The sequence below is a fragment of the Nannobrachium achirus genome (genome assembly GCF_963921795.1).
Source record: "Nannobrachium achirus genome assembly, chromosome: 5".
NCBI lineage: Eukaryota > Metazoa > Chordata > Actinopteri > Myctophiformes > Myctophidae > Nannobrachium > Nannobrachium achirus.
The window spans coordinates 67,253,443-67,272,884 of record NC_137814.1 but is presented as its reverse complement, the minus strand read 5'-3'; the positions used below and the strand labels follow the sequence as shown (position 1 = coordinate 67,272,884).

The window sequence follows — 19,442 nt, the reverse complement described above, 5'->3', positions numbered from 1 at the left end:
AAGTGGCCACTATGCCCTTCTCGCCTGTCCTCCCCTTCCACCAGCAGCTGTCTCAGGGCCATGCACCTACGGTACAGTCTACAAGAAAAAAGGAAATCACACCCAATGTGAAGTGAGCGGTGGTCGTGCCTGCATAACATCCTCAGACTTGGATCCAAGTCTAGGATGCACAGGCTATGCTACAGTACACACACACACATTTTGCTATGGCAAAACGCTGAGGAAAAAGGCTACAGGCTACAGACATACACACAGCCACCCATTATGCCTAATGGCTGCTGTTGTACCAAACATGTGACTATGGGTGGCTGTCAAGGTGAGAATATTGGTCCCATTAGTCCGGCGGGGCAGCAGTCCGACGGTGGTTAGGGTTATCGTTAGTGTTAGCGTTAGGGTTAGGTTCACAAAAAGTGTAAACAATCTGGAATCATCTTGTGGTCCCTGGTTGGCACAAAATATTTTGAAAATATGCCTACATATCAATTTGGGAGTCCTGTACAGGGTTACCGGAAAAGCCCTCCTCCTCAGGACCTCCATTCACAGGTCCTACTGGTGACCACCCTAGTGGACACGAATGATGGAGGTGACCAAACTCATGACAATGCCAGCATTCTGTGTTCTGCAGTAAACGTGCGTATTGCTGCGTGTTAAGACCCTGATGTTGCTGCTTTCATTTTAAACGTACGCATTAAGGCCACATCCGTCTTCATGGGAAACTCTAAACGGAGTGCATCCCAAAATTGTGTGCAGACTTGGGCAAGCAAAGATGTGTCTGCTATCTGCATGGTTCCTGCAGTATTTTCAAATCGAGTTAACCACATAGTACCTTTGATTCGACCCAAAATGGCCCGAAGATCTCTCACTGCAACTTCCTCATGGGCTGTCAAGCGGTTCAATTCTGTTATCCACACATTAACACCACTAGACAGAGAGGGTAACTTGCACACGTAGGCTTCAAGATCCAGGAGTGACCATGGCTCATAAACCTGTCTGCCTATGTGATGGTCAAAGTTTACTGGAAACTGGCCACTGGGTACTTTGGTGTTTTCGTCAAAGGACAGTTTGTGCTCTGCATCACCATGGCTCAACATTGCTGGTATCTCATGCAAGCTGGACTGTGAGCTAAGGACAGATTTATGCCTTGGCATGCTTGGAATCTGCACACCAGAGCTGAACTCCTGCAGTATGTCAGCCTGTTGTGGTGATGTTATAGGGATTCTCAAGCCCTCAATCATATTCCCTGCAGCAGGAAGGCGAAGCAGATTTTGACACACTTCCTGCACCATGCTACTGGCTCGCTGCAAGATCTGTTGCTGTTCTAGAATGTGCTTGAACAGCTCAGGGATGGTTAACCCAACCGTAATGTGTGTGGTACTCACACTGTCACTGCCTATGTCCACCTCATTGTTTGTCACTTCGACAGGATTTGTAACAACAAAGTCCTGACACTGTAAGTTAGATCGTGCATCATCGAAAATAGCCATGGGTGTGCGAGGGGAAGCAGAAGCATAAGGCGGGGGAGGCGGACCCAGCTCGGACAGATCCTGATAAAGCACTTCACATGTCAGCTGTGCTTTAGATTTTTTCTCAGGAGAAGTCAATAACAGTCTTTGATAGAAAAGGTTGGAGACTTGATAGCGCTTCTCAACGTATTCCTCTGTACTGCTAGAAAATACAGTTTTCTTCGTACCTTCTTTGGCAAACCGCCAACGCTCCTCCTCGAATTTATGTATTTGGCATATTTGATCTCTTGTGACAGGCCAATGGTGGGGGTCAGTCTGTACACAGCCACATTCACGAGGGTGTAAGGTTAAGATCAGAATTCCTTCATTCTTCCATTCTGTCAATAAGCGATTGGTCCAATGGAGAAGGGAAATAGCCTTTGTCCCATGTGTGGAGTCAATGCTCCTTCCATATAAAATGAACTGCTGTTCAAACGTAGTGGCCATGTTTAAGATTTCATCAAAAGTAGTGGCCATGTTGAAGATTTCAAAGGATTGGAGAGAGGTTCTTCCTGATTTTTTCCCAAGTGTCTGCTGTCTGTCAATCGTTTTTATTTCTTATTTTTTACAACTGCAAATCTCTTCCACCCCGTCAAAACCCTAGGTTTGCCTGCTGTCACAGGACTTACGTCGCTACACGCCGCTAGCTCAAAACAAATCAATAAACAAATATTAATTTATTTCGGAGCGAATATGAGTTGTCAAACAACTTCGTCCTCAAATCCTACGATTTGTGGCATGTTTGACCTGTCATACCCACGGAAAACAGTATCAGTATTTCCCTACAAACCCCACCCCAATCACATCAGCTTTGTGTTTTGCGGCAAACCTGATAAAATATAATGACTCAAAAACGGACTGTTCTAAGACACAAACGATTGAGAGCCATTTATGGAACCGTGTTTGCCACAGCCTATGAATTATAAGTGGGTGCGCCTACCCAGTCTATCCTATAGAATCTAACCCATAAACCTTTCCCTCGTCACTTACCCCTCAAAGGGACCACACCCTAAACTGGTTCTTTTCACAAGGACAGGAACTCAGCAGCACTCAACAGCATCCATGTGCTTGTCTGAAAGTTGGAGGAAGGAAAACAAAAACATATATATATAGTATCAAAACCTGTCGCTTATCTTTTTACTTCGAGGCTGAGCGACTAGCAGTCTCACCGTTCGTACTTCATCTCCAACGTAAAGAGCATTTAACATTTGTTTTTGATCGAGACGATAAATCTCACCGCTGCTACCTCCTCCAGCGTACAGAGCTATATTTTTTGATCGAGACAATCGCCTCACCGCTGCTACCTTCTCCAGCGTATAGAGCATATATTTTTTGATCGAGACAATCGCCTCACCGCTGCTACCTTCTCCAGCGTATAGAGCATATATTTTTTGATCGAGACAATCGCCTCACCACTGCTACCTTCTCCAGCGTATAGAGCATATATTTTTTGATCGAGACAATCGCCTCACCGCTGCTACCTTCTCCAGCGTATAGAGCATATATTTTTTGATCGAGACAATCGCCTCACCGCTGCTACCTTCTCCAGCGTATAGAGCATATATTTTTTTTATCTCCTGTTGTTAACTATTATTAAAATCGATTCAAAAGAGCTAATAAACATACAGACAAAAGTCTCTCATACAGTTCTCAATATAATATGGTGCAATGAGATTAAAAGACTTAAGTTTGCACAGAAATTATTCAAATGCTATTCAAAAATCTATACCACACCTTGTCTAAGCATTTAACTCAAATTTGACCTTTATCTCAGACTTCACCAGGCAAATCTACACCCTATGACCTCAAAGCATTACTGGTAAATGTGATCTCAAACGTCACCATCCAAATCCACACAACAAATCAGATGCTGTTCATAATTCATGTCATTATCTCTACACTCTAAAAACAATACTATCATTGACCTAAATTTGGTATAATGCAGTTTTCGTACAATACTTTACATGGTACAATTAACTATACTAAGCATATACATGCATTTTTTCAGGGATCCCTAAATTGTACCATCAAATATTGCTAAAAAACCTGCGGATGGGTCCCCAATGGACCGAAAAGTCTCCTGGACTGGACGCCTGGACTCCAGACAGGATAGACGTCGAGGGTCACCAGCTGATGCGTCGTCCTATATCCTAAATAGTCCAGTTATGAGACGTTTACACAGGAGCACAGTTCAGCTATTACAACTCAGCATTGTTTAATGATTACACAGGGTAGATTCCCCACATGAATATATAAACATATGAACAGCAAATGCATGAAAGTAAACAGAATACAAGCCTGATATTTCACAACATAAAGTTGCATCCACAGCAAGCTAGAAGACAGCGTCCAACTGAAACCAACAAGTTTCAGCTGCACTCCGGAGAGATCTCTGAGGAGTCCCTCTCTCACAAAGTCTAATATATCAACATCTGTCCAGCAGGCTGCTGGAGCAGCCCTTCTGTGATTGGCCAGTAGTACTCAGAGCACACTCTAAAAAGATATGGTTGCTTGTGGCTTAAAGGAATAGTTCACACATTTTCACATTATTTGAGAGGCTGAAATCTAGCCCAAGGAATGTTTTTCATGCAAAACAAATGCTTGCAATGGATTCAGAATCATGAAGAACCCTTAGTTTGACCCCTCACATGCTACTTTTTTTGGTGTGTTTTTTTCCAGTATAGTGAAGTCAATGGGAAACTTTTTTTCGCAGGATTTCCGGCAGAGCAGGCCTCTCATTCTGTGTACCTTATTGACCAAATTAATAGGACAAACAAAAATTTGGAGTATGTCATGACATCACAGGTCCTCTCTCATTTTGGCCCAGTGGCTCCCCGGCTAATGTGTTTTAAACACATGACCAACATGTGATTGTAAATGCGTACATGAGATTGTTTTGGTAAAGACAAATCAAGGTGTTATAATCTCACTTACCTTGAACACGTGAAGCATCTGGGACAGCCTTCTTGGAACCAGAGGTGGTCTTTGGTCTAGTAGACATCTCTGTGGGGGGAAATAAAGATTCTATGACACACCAATACATGTTCTAAATGGACACAAACTGAGTCACAGAGACAGAAACAATGAGGGGTTCATAAACACATAGGACATGTTGTAAATGTATCAACGTGTGCTTGCATTAAGACTAAGACTATTTAATGTGTGTAACTATACAGAAGATGTTTTAACCATACAAACTAGAGAGTCTATTCTGGAGCAAACATTGTAAATGTTTTTTTTTTTTTTTGTGGTAAAGACAAATGGAGGTTTTATAATCTCTTTTCACTTACCTTGAACACGTGAAGCATCTGGGACAGCCTTCTTGGAACCAGAGGTCTTTGGTCTAGTAGACATCTCTGTGGGGGAAAACAATTAAAGATTCTATGACAAACATATACTTGTTCTAAAATAAATGGTCACAAACTGAGCCACGAGATAGAAATATAGCTATATATTGTGACAGTAATCATTGCTATTGAGTGTTCAGTAACAGTGTTAAATAGCTCTATATTGTGACTGTAGTCATTGCTATTGACCTTATTCACACCGCGGCCATCTTGGATCAAACAACTGGATTGATTACATCCACGGTAACAATATTCAAGGGTTGCAACTAGGGTTGCCCGATCCCGATCACGTGATCGGATCGGCCGCCGATATGGCCGTTTTTATAAGATCGGAGATCGGGGAAAAAAAATCAAAAAAAAATAAATATATATATATATATATATATTTTTTTTTTTTCTGGGAGTACTGAAAGTTACAGGTAAGGTGAATGCGATATGAAATGTAAGCTTACCATAATCACAGTAATCCTTAATCATTTTCAATCATATTCAAGGGCTTTTGGAGAAATGAGACAGACAGAGCACTGCAGAGGGAAGGTGATTGTGTCAGACTCTGTGTACAGCTGGCAGCTGATGCCAATAAGTAGTAATTGGCCCCTTGCTAATGGATCAAAGGAAGGCAATTATGTCTCTCTGCACTGTCAACTAGCTCAGTGGTTCTCAACCTGTGGGTCGGGACCCCCAGGGGGGTCCTCAAATTATTTTGGGGGGGTCCCCAGATGATTAAGTTAATGTGCAACATTGTTTTCTCTCTCAACAGTAAACAAATGTAGAGGGTATCTGCACATTCCGAAAGTGAAAAATTAAGGACTTTTTAATACCTCTAAAATGACAAATTAAACATTGGCCAAATTGTCAAATATTAAAGCCAGAAATTGTGAAAATAGCCGATCTACATGCTCACAACGCCTCGCGTTGCGAGGCGTTGTGAGCATGTAGATCTGCTATTTTCACAATAGAACCGTGTTATACAAAATATACTTCCTCAACTCTTCAGGGTCGGGGGTCCCCAGTTAAAATATGATTATTTTGGGGGTCACGGCCTGAAAAGGTTGAGAACCACTGAACTAGCTGCTACTGCATACTTTTAAAGCAGACTGGTTAATTGGTTCTTAACTTATTTTGTTTCAACTTTAAAAATGGCCAATGTTTTACCAGTTTTTATATAGTTTGTTGATTATTTTTGATGCTGTAATGGTCTATTTTATTTTATTTTTTGAGGTATTAAACAGGTTTTAAAAGTCCTTAAATCTTGACTTCACTGCCAAATTTCAAAGGCCACACCAAAGGTCCGCTGCACAATGATTGAGAAACACTGCACTAGTAGGCCTATATCACTATACACTACTCATAAGCTTTGTTTTTAATTTGTTGATTCAGTGCTGCACTAAGTGATAGAATGAATAGAATTTTTTTTTCTTAATGCCTTGCCAAAAGATCGGATCGGGAAAGATCGGGATCGAATCGGAAGTAATAATATTTGATCGGTATCGGATCGGGAGCAAAAAAACCCTGATCGGGGCATCCCTAGTTGCAACCTTACTGTGTACAAAGACTTGCTATCTGTGCAGTGCTTGCTCTGCCATCATATTAACTATTTGTTGTTAGATTGTTCCTGATTAATATGCAAAAATCACGAAACAGTAAGTTAATATGATGGCAGAGCAAGCACTAGTCTGCACAGAGTAACATTGTAACCTAATTGGGGAGTCCCCATCTTTAACCAATCTAGTAACTTTGGTGCAGAGCTGAGCATGGATCAGATTGTAAGTACCATGTATTTATTTCACTACAGATAGTCAGCGTATTACATTTAAAGTCATCCTTAACCTTTAAATTAAATGAATTCTTTCAATGGACTTTTGCGGGTGTGCCCTCGGGTGTGCCCTCAGAAAATGAAAAAACACAGACGGCCAAGTGGCCTTGGCCCTAAAACGATGAAATTCCAGGCCTGTGTGAGATTATAAATGTGTTCGTTTTGGTAAAGACAAATCAAGGTGTTATAATCTCACTTCTCTTACCTTGAACACGTGAAGCATCTGGGACAGCCTTCTTGGAACCAGAGGTGGTCTTTGGTCTAGTAGACATCTCTGTGGGGGGAAACAAAGATTCTATGATATGTTCTATGTTCTAAATGGTCACAAAGAATGAAGGTTCATAAACACATAGGACATGTTGTAAATGTATCACGTGTGCTTGCATTAAGAGTATAGTTTTAAATGTTTGTAACTATACAGAAGGCGTTTTAAACATTACGTATTACACAGCTTGGTTGAATGCTTGATTTTGATTGGTCAATCGCTAAAATGGATTTTATCTGATCAACACTTCCTTGTTTGCAGAGGTGATGCTGCGCTCGGCAAATGCCCAGTGCAACACTTCCTTGTTTACAGAGGTGATGCTGCACTCGATGCCCAGTGCAACACTTCCTTGTTTACAGAGGTGATGCTGCGCTCGGCAGATGCCCAGTGCAACACTTCCTTGTTTACAGAGGTGATGCTGCGCTCGGCAGATGCCCAGTGCAACACTTCCTTGTTTGCAGAGGTGATGCTGCGCTCGGCAGATGCCCAGTGCAACACTTTTGGAATATTTTCACTAATGTAAGCAAGGAAATATTTTGTTTGGTCGTTTAGTTATTTAATAAATGGGATAACATCCTGTTGGATTTTATTTCTCGATAATGACCACTGACGTTATGCCTTACAAACTAGAGTCTCTGTTCTGGAGCAAACATTTTCAAAAAATAGACAACCTAAAATGCGTTGTGAGATTGTACCGGTAAATGGTTTAGTTTTAACGCGTGAAGCATCTGGGACAGCCTTCTTGGAAGCAGAGGTGGTCTTTGGTCTAGTAGACATCTCTGTGGGGGGAAATAAAGATTATATGATGCACCAATACATGTTCTAAATGGACACAAACTGAGTCACCGAGACAGAAACAATGAGGGGTTCATAAACACATAGGACATGTTGTAAACGTATCATGTGTACAGAAGGAGTTTTAATCATACAAACTACAGAGTCTATTCTGGAGAAAACATTAAAAAAAAAAAATAATAATAATAATAATAATAAAAAAAATCCAAGCTCATTGTGAGCGCATTGTGAGATTGTAAAAGGTTTAGTTTTGGTAAAATCAAGTTCCAACAATCTCACTTATCTTACCTTGAACACGTGAAGCATCTGGGACAGCCTTCTTGGAAGCAGAGGTGGTCTTTGGTCTAGTAGACATCTCTGTTCATAAACAAAAAATCTTTTGTTTGTCATGATGAGAAAAAGGGGACTGCCCCATAGGTCGAACTCCCGTTGGGTCGAACAGCGTCGGCAGGTTAGATAATCACCCGCGTCACGGTTACTGAGGTTAGGTTTAGGGTTAGGGTTAGAGTTAGGCATAGTTTTACTGAGGTTAGGATTAGGGTTAGGGTTAGGCATAGTTTTACTGAGGTTAGGATTAGGGTTAGGGTTAGGCATAGTTTTACTGAGGTTAGGATTAGGGTTAGGGTTAGGCATAGTTTTACTGAGGTTAGGTTTAGGGTTAGGGTTAGAGTTAGGCATAGTTTTACTGAGGTTAGGGTTAGAGTTAGGCATAGTTTTACTGAGGTTAGGATTAGGGTTTGGGTTAGAGTTATGCATAGTTTTACTGAGGTTAGGTTTAGGGTTAGGGTTAGAGTTAGGCATAGTTTTACTGAGGTTAGGATTAGGGTTTGGGTTAGAGTTTGGTGGTCGATCCAAAGGGTGTTCGACCTAATGACATATTACAGAGATTTAATGTAGTAAGCTACATTAAAAATAACTAAACTAAACTACAAGCTATCACCACAGAAATGTAGCAAATTTCTGTTACACTACTTAGACATGTAGTTAAGCTATGTAGCATAGCTACTTGTAGCTAGCTACTGCCCTGCCCATCAATGCCTACAGTAACACTCTGCTCCGACCAGTGAGTCTCTTCAATTCTGGGGTCTTTTATGTGTTTTTAAACATATGACATATAGCAGGATCAGTGGATAGAATATACCAGTAGTTTTCCTATTTAAATCATTACAAATCTGAGAAAAAGTTCAAATTACAATTAGTACATTTTTTGTGTACTTTCCACCCATACAGTTTGAAGAGCTATGCGATCCTTATAGGTTAGGGTTAAGGCCCATTCCCACTGGGCCAGATAACAGATAAAAAAAAAAATCTCTTTCTCCAGATATTTTTCCATTCAAAGTGGATGGTAGATACTGATAAAAAAATATATATATTTGCCACAGATAAAAGTATCTGTGGCAAATATCTGTGGTAGATATTTTTTTTTATCTGTATCTACCATCCACTTTGAATGGAAAAATATCTGGAGAAAGAGATTTTTTTACGTGTTATCTGGCCCAGTGGGAATGGGCCTTAAGGGTTATCATTGCTGATGACTGATAGTTTTCTATTTCAACTCCATCATTGAGTCATCAAGCTTGGTCTCTGAGAAGGTCAAAAAGTGAATCTTACCGTGTTCTGCCATGGTGCAATCTGGATCGTCCTTCTCGGCCGTGTAGCGTCCCACGGTCGGACACGGCGGTTTCTTCTGTCGCCTCCCGATGGAGCTGAGTTTGACTGGGATTTGCGAACGACTGCGGACGCCTGCGTTGATCACTTTGTGTTCCCCTGTTAGCTGTGAAGGTGCCGCGGGGGTCCCTGGACCATCGTACTCAGCCGTGTTGACACCCTCGGTCGGACATGACAGTTCCTTCCGTCGCGTCCCGATGGAGCTGTGTTTGACAGGGACAGGGATTCGCGAACGACTGCGGACGCCTGCGTTGATCACCATTGTTGGTATTGTCACGGTAGCAACATTAGCTTGAGGTGAGATCGGCTGATCCTTGGTCAAACTCACAGCTGCTTGGCTGGGAGTGTCTGGACCAGGGTTTAGTTGCACGTCTCCCGATCGTAGCAGGAAAAGGAAAATCAATGTCCTTCTATCAAACTTGCCAGACAGGGGTTTATTCTTCCGATCCGGGTTTGATGTTAACGTGGAGAAGATAGCGGCTGTACCGAAAACAAGATGTTTGCGTTGGGTCCCGTCATGCAGGTAGAAGGCGTTGTGGGACTCCTTCTGTTCTCAAAGATAATTATCTGACTCTATTTGGTGGAGGTTCTGTGGTGAGTGAAGGTAGGAATCCATACACCACAGAACCAAGAGCAGGAAGTGAGCAAAGATCCTGGCCGATGGTGCTGATTTAACCCAAGGAGAGCAAGCAGGTATGGAAGCACTCATCTTGACTGGACTGGAGGACCAGCAGCTAGAACAGAACCTGCACAATGCATGCATCTGTTAACGTAAACTATATATGAATATAGAACCTGCACAATAGCATCATGCATCTGTTAACTTATACTATATGAATATAGAACCTGCACAATAGCATCATGCATCTGTTAACTTATACTATATATAAATATAGAACCTGCACAATAGCATCATGCATCTGTTAACTTATACTATATGAATATAGAACCTGCACAATAGCATCATGCATCTGTTAACTTTTACTATAAATAAATATAGAACCTGCACAATAGCATCATGCATCTGTTAACTTAAACTATGTATAAATATAGAACCTGCACAATAGCATCATGTATCTGTTAACTTAAACTATATATAAATATAGAACCTGCACAATAGCATCATGCATCTGTTAACTTAAACTATATATAAATATAGAACCTGCACAATAGCATCATGCATCTGTTAACTTAAACTATATATAAATATAGAACCTGCACAATAGCATCATGCATCTGTTAACTTATACTATATATAAATATAAACACATTCTATAGCATCATGCATCTGTTAACTTATACTATATATAAATATAGAACCTGCACAATAGCATCATGCATCTGTTAACTTATACTATATATAAATATAGAACCTGCACAATAGCATCATGCATCTGTTAACTTAAACTATATATAAATATAGAACCTGCACAATAGCATCATGCATCTGTTAACTTAAACTATATATAAATATAGAACCTGCACAATAGCATCATGCATCTGTTAACTTAAACTATATATAAATATAGAACCTGCACAATAGCATCATGCATCTGTTAACTTATACTATATATAAATATAAACACATTCTATAGCATCATGCATCTGTTAACTTATACTATATATAAATATAGAACCTGCACAATAGCATCATGTCACTGTTAACTTAAACTATATATAAATATAGAACCTGCACAATAGCATCATGTCTCTGTTAACTTATACTATATATGAATATAGAACCTGCACAATAGCATCATGCATCTGTTAACTTATACTATATATAAATATAGAACCTGCACAATAGCATCATGCATCTGTTAACTTAAACTATATATAAATATAGAACCTGCACAATAGCATCATGCATCTGTTAACTTAAACTATATATACATATAGAACCTGCACAATAGCATCATGCATCTGTTAACTTATACTATATATAAATATAGAACCTGCACAATAGCATCATGCATCTGTTAACTTATACTATAAATATAGAACCTGCACAATAGCATCATGTCACTGTTAACTTAAACTATATATAAATATAGAACCTGCACAATAGCATCATGCATCTGTTAACTTAAACTATATATAAATATAGAACCTGCACAATAGCATCATGTATCTGTTAACTTAAACTATATATAAATATAGAACCTGCACAATAGCATCATGCATCTGTTAACTTATACTATGTATAAATATAAACACATTCTATAGCATCATGCATCTGTTAACTTATACTATATATAAATATAGAACCTGCACAATAGCATCATGTCACTGTTAACTTAAACTATATATAAATATAGAACCTGCACAATAGCATCATGTCTCTGTTAACTTATACTATATATGAATATAGAACCTGCACAATAGCATCATGCATCTGTTAACTTAAACTATATATACATATAGAACCTGCACAATAGCATCATGCATCTGTTAACTTATACTATATATAAATATAGAACCTGCACAATAGCATCATGCATCTGTTAACTTATACTATAAATATAGAACCTGCACAATAGCATCATGTCACTGTTAACTTAAACTATATATAATTATAGAACCTGCACAATAGCATCATGCATCTGTTAACTTATACTATATATAAATATAGAACCTGCACAATAGCATCATGCATCTGTTAACTTATACTATATATAAATATAGAACCTGCACAATAGCATCGTGCATCTGTTAACTTATACTATATATAAATATAAACACATTCTATAGCATCATGACATGATGCTATAGAATGTGTTTATATTTATACATAGTTTAAGTTAACAGTCTGTTAACTTAAACTATGTATAAATATAAACACATTCTATAGCATCATGTCACTGTTAACTTAAACTATATATAAATATAGAACCTGCACAATAGCATCATGCATCTGTTAACGTAAACTATATATAAATATAGAACCTGCACAATAGCATCATGCATCTGTTAACTTAAACTATTTATAAATAGAACCTGCACAATAGCATCATGCATCTGTTAACTTATAGAACCTGCACAATAGCATCATGCATCTGTTAACTTATACTATATATAAATATAGAACCTGCACAATAGCATCATGCATCTGTTAACTTATACTATAAATATAGAACCTGCACAATAGCATCATGTCACTGTTAACTTAAACTATATATAAATATAGAACCTGCACAATAGCATCATGCATCTGTTAACTTATACTATATATAAATATAGAACCTGCACAATAGCATCATGCATCTGTTAACTTATACTATATATAAATATAGAACCTGCACAATAGCATCGTGCATCTGTTAACTTATACTATTTATAAATATAAACACATTCTATAGCATCATGTCACTGTAACAGTGACATGATGCTATAGAATGTGTTTATATTTATACATAGTTTAAGTTAACAGTCTGTTAACTTAAACTATGTATAAATATAAACACATTCTATAGCATCATGTCACTGTTAACTTAAACTATATATAAATATAGAACCTGCACAATAGCATCATGCATCTGTTAACGTAAACTATATATAAATATAGAACCTGCACAATAGCATCATGCATCTGTTAACTTAAACTAAGTTAAATTAAACAATAACATCAACAATATTCAATATAAAACTCTCAGAAAGGCTGAATCTGAATACTGTCCTAGTAGGCCAATCACAGGCTACTGTGGCCCAGGAGTCCCACCCTAACAGCTGATACAAGCCCACAACGTGTTTTATGTTTGTGTTTTTATTTATTGTATTTTATTGCGACCATCAGGTCGCAGTTACTATCAAAACCTCCACTGTCTGTCTGTCTGTCTGTCTGTCTGTCTGTCTGTCTGTCTGTCTGTCTGTCTGTCTGTATGTCTGTCTGTCTGTCTGTCTGTCTGTCACGTCACACTTTTCCCCTACTCATATCTCCGCCACCATTGCCCCATATCCATGCCAAACTTTGTACAAACACTCCTTGAATGCCAAACCACAACATCCAACCCTAATGCTCCTCACATTTTCACTGGTGAGCAGCAGTTCTACCAACACCTCAGAACCCAAACTCTGAGGTCTAGTAGATAATTATTAATTATAGATGAATAACTTTACCAACCTGTAACAGTTGATCCTTGACATGTAGAGATAAATCAATTTACTAACAGTTTATTGAATTAATTATAGATGAATAACTTTACCAACCTGTAACAGTTGATCCTTGACATGTAGAGATAAATCACGTAGAGAAGTAGAACCGTGAGAGCGAGCGAGACGCCATCTTGTCTCTTCCTGCTGCTCTGTGAAGAGTAACGATTAAACCTTGTTGCTTCACTGGAAATAAAACTCTGTTTACTTTCTATCTCACACTTTTTCTCCTTCCATCCTGAGCAGTGAGATCCGCTTTTAGAGCCCGCCTTCCACATCCGCTGGTCTGCAGCACACATTACACACACGCAGCGTTTCCCTCTCCGGTTGGAGACCCTGACCGGATCCCAACCTGAACTATCAACTGACCCCCCCCCCCCCCCCCCCACACACACACACACACACACACACACACACACACACACACACACACACACACACACACCAGTTTCTGTTCCCCTGTGGTTGTGGTTAGTGTGTGTGTGTGTGTGTGTGTGTGTGTGTGTGTGTGTGTGTGTGTATGTGTGTGTGTGTGTGTGTGTGTGTGTGTGTGTGTGTGTGTGTGTTTGTGCGTGTGTGTGTGTGTGCGAGGCGCGCAGTGGTGGAAAAAAGTACTCACATATTTTACTTGACAAGTATGAAAGTGTTGACATCAAAATGTAACTAAAGTAGGCCTACCAAAAGTAAAAGTACAAAATGTTTGAAAATAGCAGATCTAAAAGCTCACAACCTGTTGTGGTGCAATGCGTTGTGAGCTTGTAGATCGGCTATTTTCAAATAGCCTATAAAAATAGGGATAAAGTGGTTAATGTACGTTTAATAATAATTTATACTAGACCTTACCCGTTTGAAGATATGTGCTCCAATATATGTGCAGAGTGTGGGTTATGGAGAAAGTAACTGTAACTGGTGCGTGCGTGAGAATATGTGGGAGCATCATAATGTAAGGAGCAACCCATGGAGGAGTGTATATTTTTTGATGGATACAAATAATTAACAGCTAAATTAGGTGAATATACGTATGGGGATGTATGCGCTTGCTCTACATAATTTTGCCATACCTGTCGGAAGATAAGACACACATCAAATGCACCCGGTGCATGAGTGACCCGTGCATGCAGGCAAACCACATATGAGAGAGAGAGAGAGAGAGAGAGAGAGAGAGAGAGAGAGAGAGAGAGAGAGAGAGAGAGAGAGAGAGAGAGAGAGAGAGAGAGACTGCAACAGTGTTATTGCATCGCGCTGAGACCCACGCAACGGTGGACACGCTAGACATGCTGACTGTGCAGAAGAGATAGGTCTATGTGAACACTGCAGAAGAGATATGTGAACACGACAATGGAGAACAACATCAGTTGGATCCGGAGTCCTTCTGCGTAATCGTATCGTGTTTGCGTGCCAGTGGCAGATGTTGTGTGGCTGCCGTGGACTCGGAGATTGTAGATTTACAAATCCCAGGCAACTGGTCCCATGGGCCGGAGGTACGGGGGCGGACCGGGCCGTAACCGTGACAACAGACCGCAAACATGAATGACACGCACTCACGGTATATCCATACTCTGGGTATATCGCGCGTGCGACTCACGCAACGGTGGCAATGACAGGCTGACTGTGCTGAAGAGAGAAATATGTATAGAGAGACTGCAACAGTGTTATTGCATCGCACTGAGACCCACGCAACGGTGGACACGCTAGACATGCTGACTGTGCAGAAGAGATAGGTCTATGTGAACACTGCAGAAGAGATATGTGAACACGACAATGGAGAGAAATGATGTCCGTCCATTGTAGACGCAAAATAGTTACCCATCAAGAGCTAACTATTACATTCAAATAAATGAATGATGAATGCAGTTGAAGGGGGTACAGCATTGTGTAAACAGCTATGAGACGTTTTGTACAGCAACTCCCAGTATGAGAGTTTGTGTTTTGGTGGCTTGGTATTTTTTCAGTGGTTGTGAATTTGATCCCATGGCCTGGAGGAACGGACCGTAGCCCTGACAACAGGCTGAAGTTGAGTTGAACAGAAGTGGTATAAAAACGCGAATAAATAGCTTGAATTTGGGAAAAATGGAAATCGGGCTCCGTCATCGTCTGTATAATGATAATGGCCAATGCCATGTGAAAATTGGGATCAGTTGCTGAAGAGAGAAAGGTGGAAATGCATATTCTGACTGACTGACCTACTGACTGACCTACTGACTGACCTCCCTAATTATAGAATGGATGAAAAGTAGCATAGAAACTAAAGTTTTCAAATAAATGCAGTGGAGTAAAAGTACAATATTTGCATCCGAGATGTAGTGGAGTAGAAGTAAAAGTATTGGAAATTGGAAATACTCCAGTTAAGTACAAATACCTCAACATTTTACTTGAGTACAGTACTTAAGTAAATAATGAACAGTTACTTGTGTGGTTTAGCTCAACATCCTGTCATGACTTCCTGTTTTCAACATTAAGGCTTCTTTCACTTCCTGTTTGCAACTAAAACCTCTCCTAAAAAGACACCATATGATTTACATCATATTATCATTATTCATTAATGTTTAATTATGATTTATATCATATTATCATTATTCATTAATGTTTAATTATGATTTACATCATATTATCATTATTCATTGTTTAATTATGATTTACATCATATTATCATTATTCATTAATGTTTAATTAATCATACATGATATGATTCACATCATATTTATCATTATTCCTTGTACAGAAACTCTTTGTTAGAATACAATTGATGTCAAGCAGAAAAGAGAAAGTTTATAATGATTACTACAAGTACAGCAGGAAGGTTTAATTTATAGGCTGTCTGTACGCTGCACGCACGCATGCACACTGCCAGCCCGGGAGCGTGTCGCTGTTACTACATGTCATCTTTTCTACACCCGACTCTAACCCTCACCCTAACCTCCATGGAGTGAGTCTCCGGTCGAAATGATGGGCGTTCGCAAAAGCGAGATTTCCCCGCCAGCTCAGCTGAGTGGAGTGAACACACACACACACACACACACACACACACACACACACACACACACAGTATACATATACAAATAATCTACATTATTCTAATTGATTTAAAACACTTTTCCAAACATGTTTAAAAATAGCAGATCTACAAGCTTGCCGGATAAATTCGTTCTCCTGTTATGCTGCAAAATGTGGAATACAAATCCTTATCCTCCTTTAAAACCGCTCTGTAGTCAATTACAGGCTGCTGCAACTCATAAAAATACAGTCCATCCTTAAAGGACAACTCCACACTAAAAAACATCTAGGCTCATGTTCCTACTTATCCATCCATCCATCCATATTGATCCTAAATGACTGTCCATGGGGTCTATTAGGTCTTATATTGTTCCTAAATGACTGTCCATGGGGTCTATTAGGTCTTATACTGATCCTAAATGACTGTCCATATGGTCTATTAGGTAGAAATGCTCCTGTTGTCCAGTTTCCCAGCAGCTCTCATAGCATAGAGTGGAGCCTATAAGCCTGTCGCTTTTACACTGTTTGTTGTGTTCAAAAGTGATTTTATTTTTCATGAATGAGTTGTCATTACAAACACATCCATGCCTTGGTTGTCCCACACAAGCCACAATCGCATAAATAATGTTTCGGGGTGAGCATTCAGCAGAATCAGCACAAGTGCCAATCAAAGTGACTGCACTGACTTGGTAAAACACATAAAAGCATAACATCTGTTTAGCAGAGTGTGGTGGCTTGTGTGGGACAACGATGACATGGATGTGTGTAATGACATCTAGTAACACATTCATGAAAAATAAAAACACTTTAGAACACAACAAACTGTGTAAAAGTGATAGGCTTATAGGCTCCACTCTGTAAATATGTTTTGGTATCTTTTTCTACTGTTATCTATGCACAGTACTGTGTTTATTGTCATTTATTAATTATAATAAATAATGAAAGCAAACAAGCCATTGCACTTTCTATTGGTTTAAATCATAGTATTATATTATTAGTAGACCTTGTATCAGTGAACTGTCCTGCAAAGCCTTACCGAAGGCCATAAAGGAGTGTGGATCACTAGCATCCTTTAAAATTGCCCTGAAAAAACACTTACAGGCAGCAGCCGTTCGCAACTGGTAAAAAAACTAACCTAGCCCAACCCTACCCTCCCCTGCCCCTTCTTTGTATATACTTACTGTTTGTTTAGACTTACTGTTTTCTTTTTCTTTTTTTGGTTCTTTCATTTTATTTTATTTACATATCTATTGCATAGTACTGTGTTCTATTCGTCTGTCATTCAATGTTATATGAGATACTTGAATGGTTTCCTGTGGAAATAAGCTTAGTCTTTTCTAGGATCTCCTTTTAGTAGACCTTGTACCAGTGAACTGTACCGTCATGAAACTGTACCTTTTCCTATGCAAACTTCTAATAAAGTCTTCAATCAATCAATCAAACTATTTCAATGCAAACTGATAATAAAGTATTCAATCTCTTACGCCACCTTGTGGTTTTATAAGGCAATTGCTGCCTTGCAAGGGTTAAACAGTTGTTGATTGACTGAAGACTTAACTAGAAGCAGTGCTCTTCCGAGCACAGGTCTCCACCAGGCCATGCGTCCTGGTGGTGCTACTGTATAATAGGCCAATGTAAAAAGGCTGGAATATGTTCTTCACCTGGCTTAGACCTTTCATGGCAATCGGACACTGCATGCATGATTTGAGGCATTGTGTTCCAAAAATGTGTTTTACTAAAGTCTACCTGCTGGTGGCGCTATAAAAGGCCAACATGAAAAGGGTAGCATTTGTTCCTTGACATAGTGGGAACATGTGTGGCAAATTTCACGGTAATCGCAAGCTGCGTTGATTTGAAGCATTTTGTTCAAAAACTGAGCAATCCCGCAAACTTTGGAAGCCAATATTAGCCAATTAGGATGGAATATGAAATATCAGACGGATCGGACTTGATCACATGACTATGGAGATACTGTGTACCGATTTGCATGATTTTTGGATCAAATCTCAAGGAATAATAGGAGAAATTGTGTTTTACATAAGTCGGCCTCCTGGTGGCGCTATAAAAGGCTGATGTGAAAAATGCAGGGAAAGGGTTTTTCCTTGGCCTCTAGGGAGTGCGCTTACAAAGTTTGAAACTGATCGGTGGAGTTATAGATAAAACCACAAATCGGCCTGTTATAGCGCCACCATGAGGCTGCTTTCAAAAATTTGAAGTGGCGTTTCTTCTTCGACCTAGTGGGAACATGTGTGCGCGATTTCATGATAATTGCACTTTGCGTTTGGGATTTGAGGCATTTTTTTCCAAACGGCTCAATCCTACAAACTTTGGAAGCCAATCTTAGCCAATCAGGATGGAATATGAAAAATCGGACAGATCCGTGTCGATCACATGACTGTCGAGATACTGCCTACCGATTTGTAGGATTTTTGGACAAAATCTGTAAGAGTAGTGCACAGAAATGTGTCTTGCGAACATCGGCCACTAGGTGGCGCTAGAAAAGGCCCATTTGAAAAATTTAGGGCAGAGGTTCTAGATTAGGTGCACACAAACTGCGAGGACGCACGGACGCACGGACGGACGCACGCACGCACGGACGGACGGAGGGGAAAACATACTCTCCCTCAGCCTTCGGCTGGTGGAGACAATTAGAAGTTTGCATGGAAACAAAGGACAGTTGGAGTCCTTTTTAACTCATAAAATTGACTTCTAAAGTTTGTGTATGCGACCTGACGGTCGCTTATCTCCCGATTAGGGAGTCTTACTGGTTTATGAGAATGTAAAACAAATAACTCATGTCCTTTGTGTGTGTGTGTGTGTGTGTGTGTGTGTGTGTGTGTGTGTGTGTGTGTGTGTGTGTGTGTGCGTGTGTGCGTGCGTGCGTGCGTGCGTGCGTTTTAGAGCTC

General features: G+C 39.7%; 1 protein-coding gene across 1 annotated transcript; it reads right to left on the bottom strand.

Moving 5' to 3' along the window:
• Nucleotides 1–3,539: 3,539 nt before the first annotated feature.
• On the bottom strand, nucleotides 3,540–9,655 carry LOC308285270 (uncharacterized protein; the record flags this gene model as incomplete). The annotated part of the gene is made up of 4 exons (XM_080725986.1): nucleotides 3,540–3,652; nucleotides 4,437–4,505; nucleotides 6,871–6,939; nucleotides 9,337–9,655. 4 exons carry the CDS (start codon nucleotides 9,653–9,655, stop codon nucleotides 3,540–3,542), a joined length of 570 nt encoding a protein of 189 aa, XP_080582112.1.
• Between the last annotated feature and the right edge of the window lie 9,787 nt (nucleotides 9,656–19,442).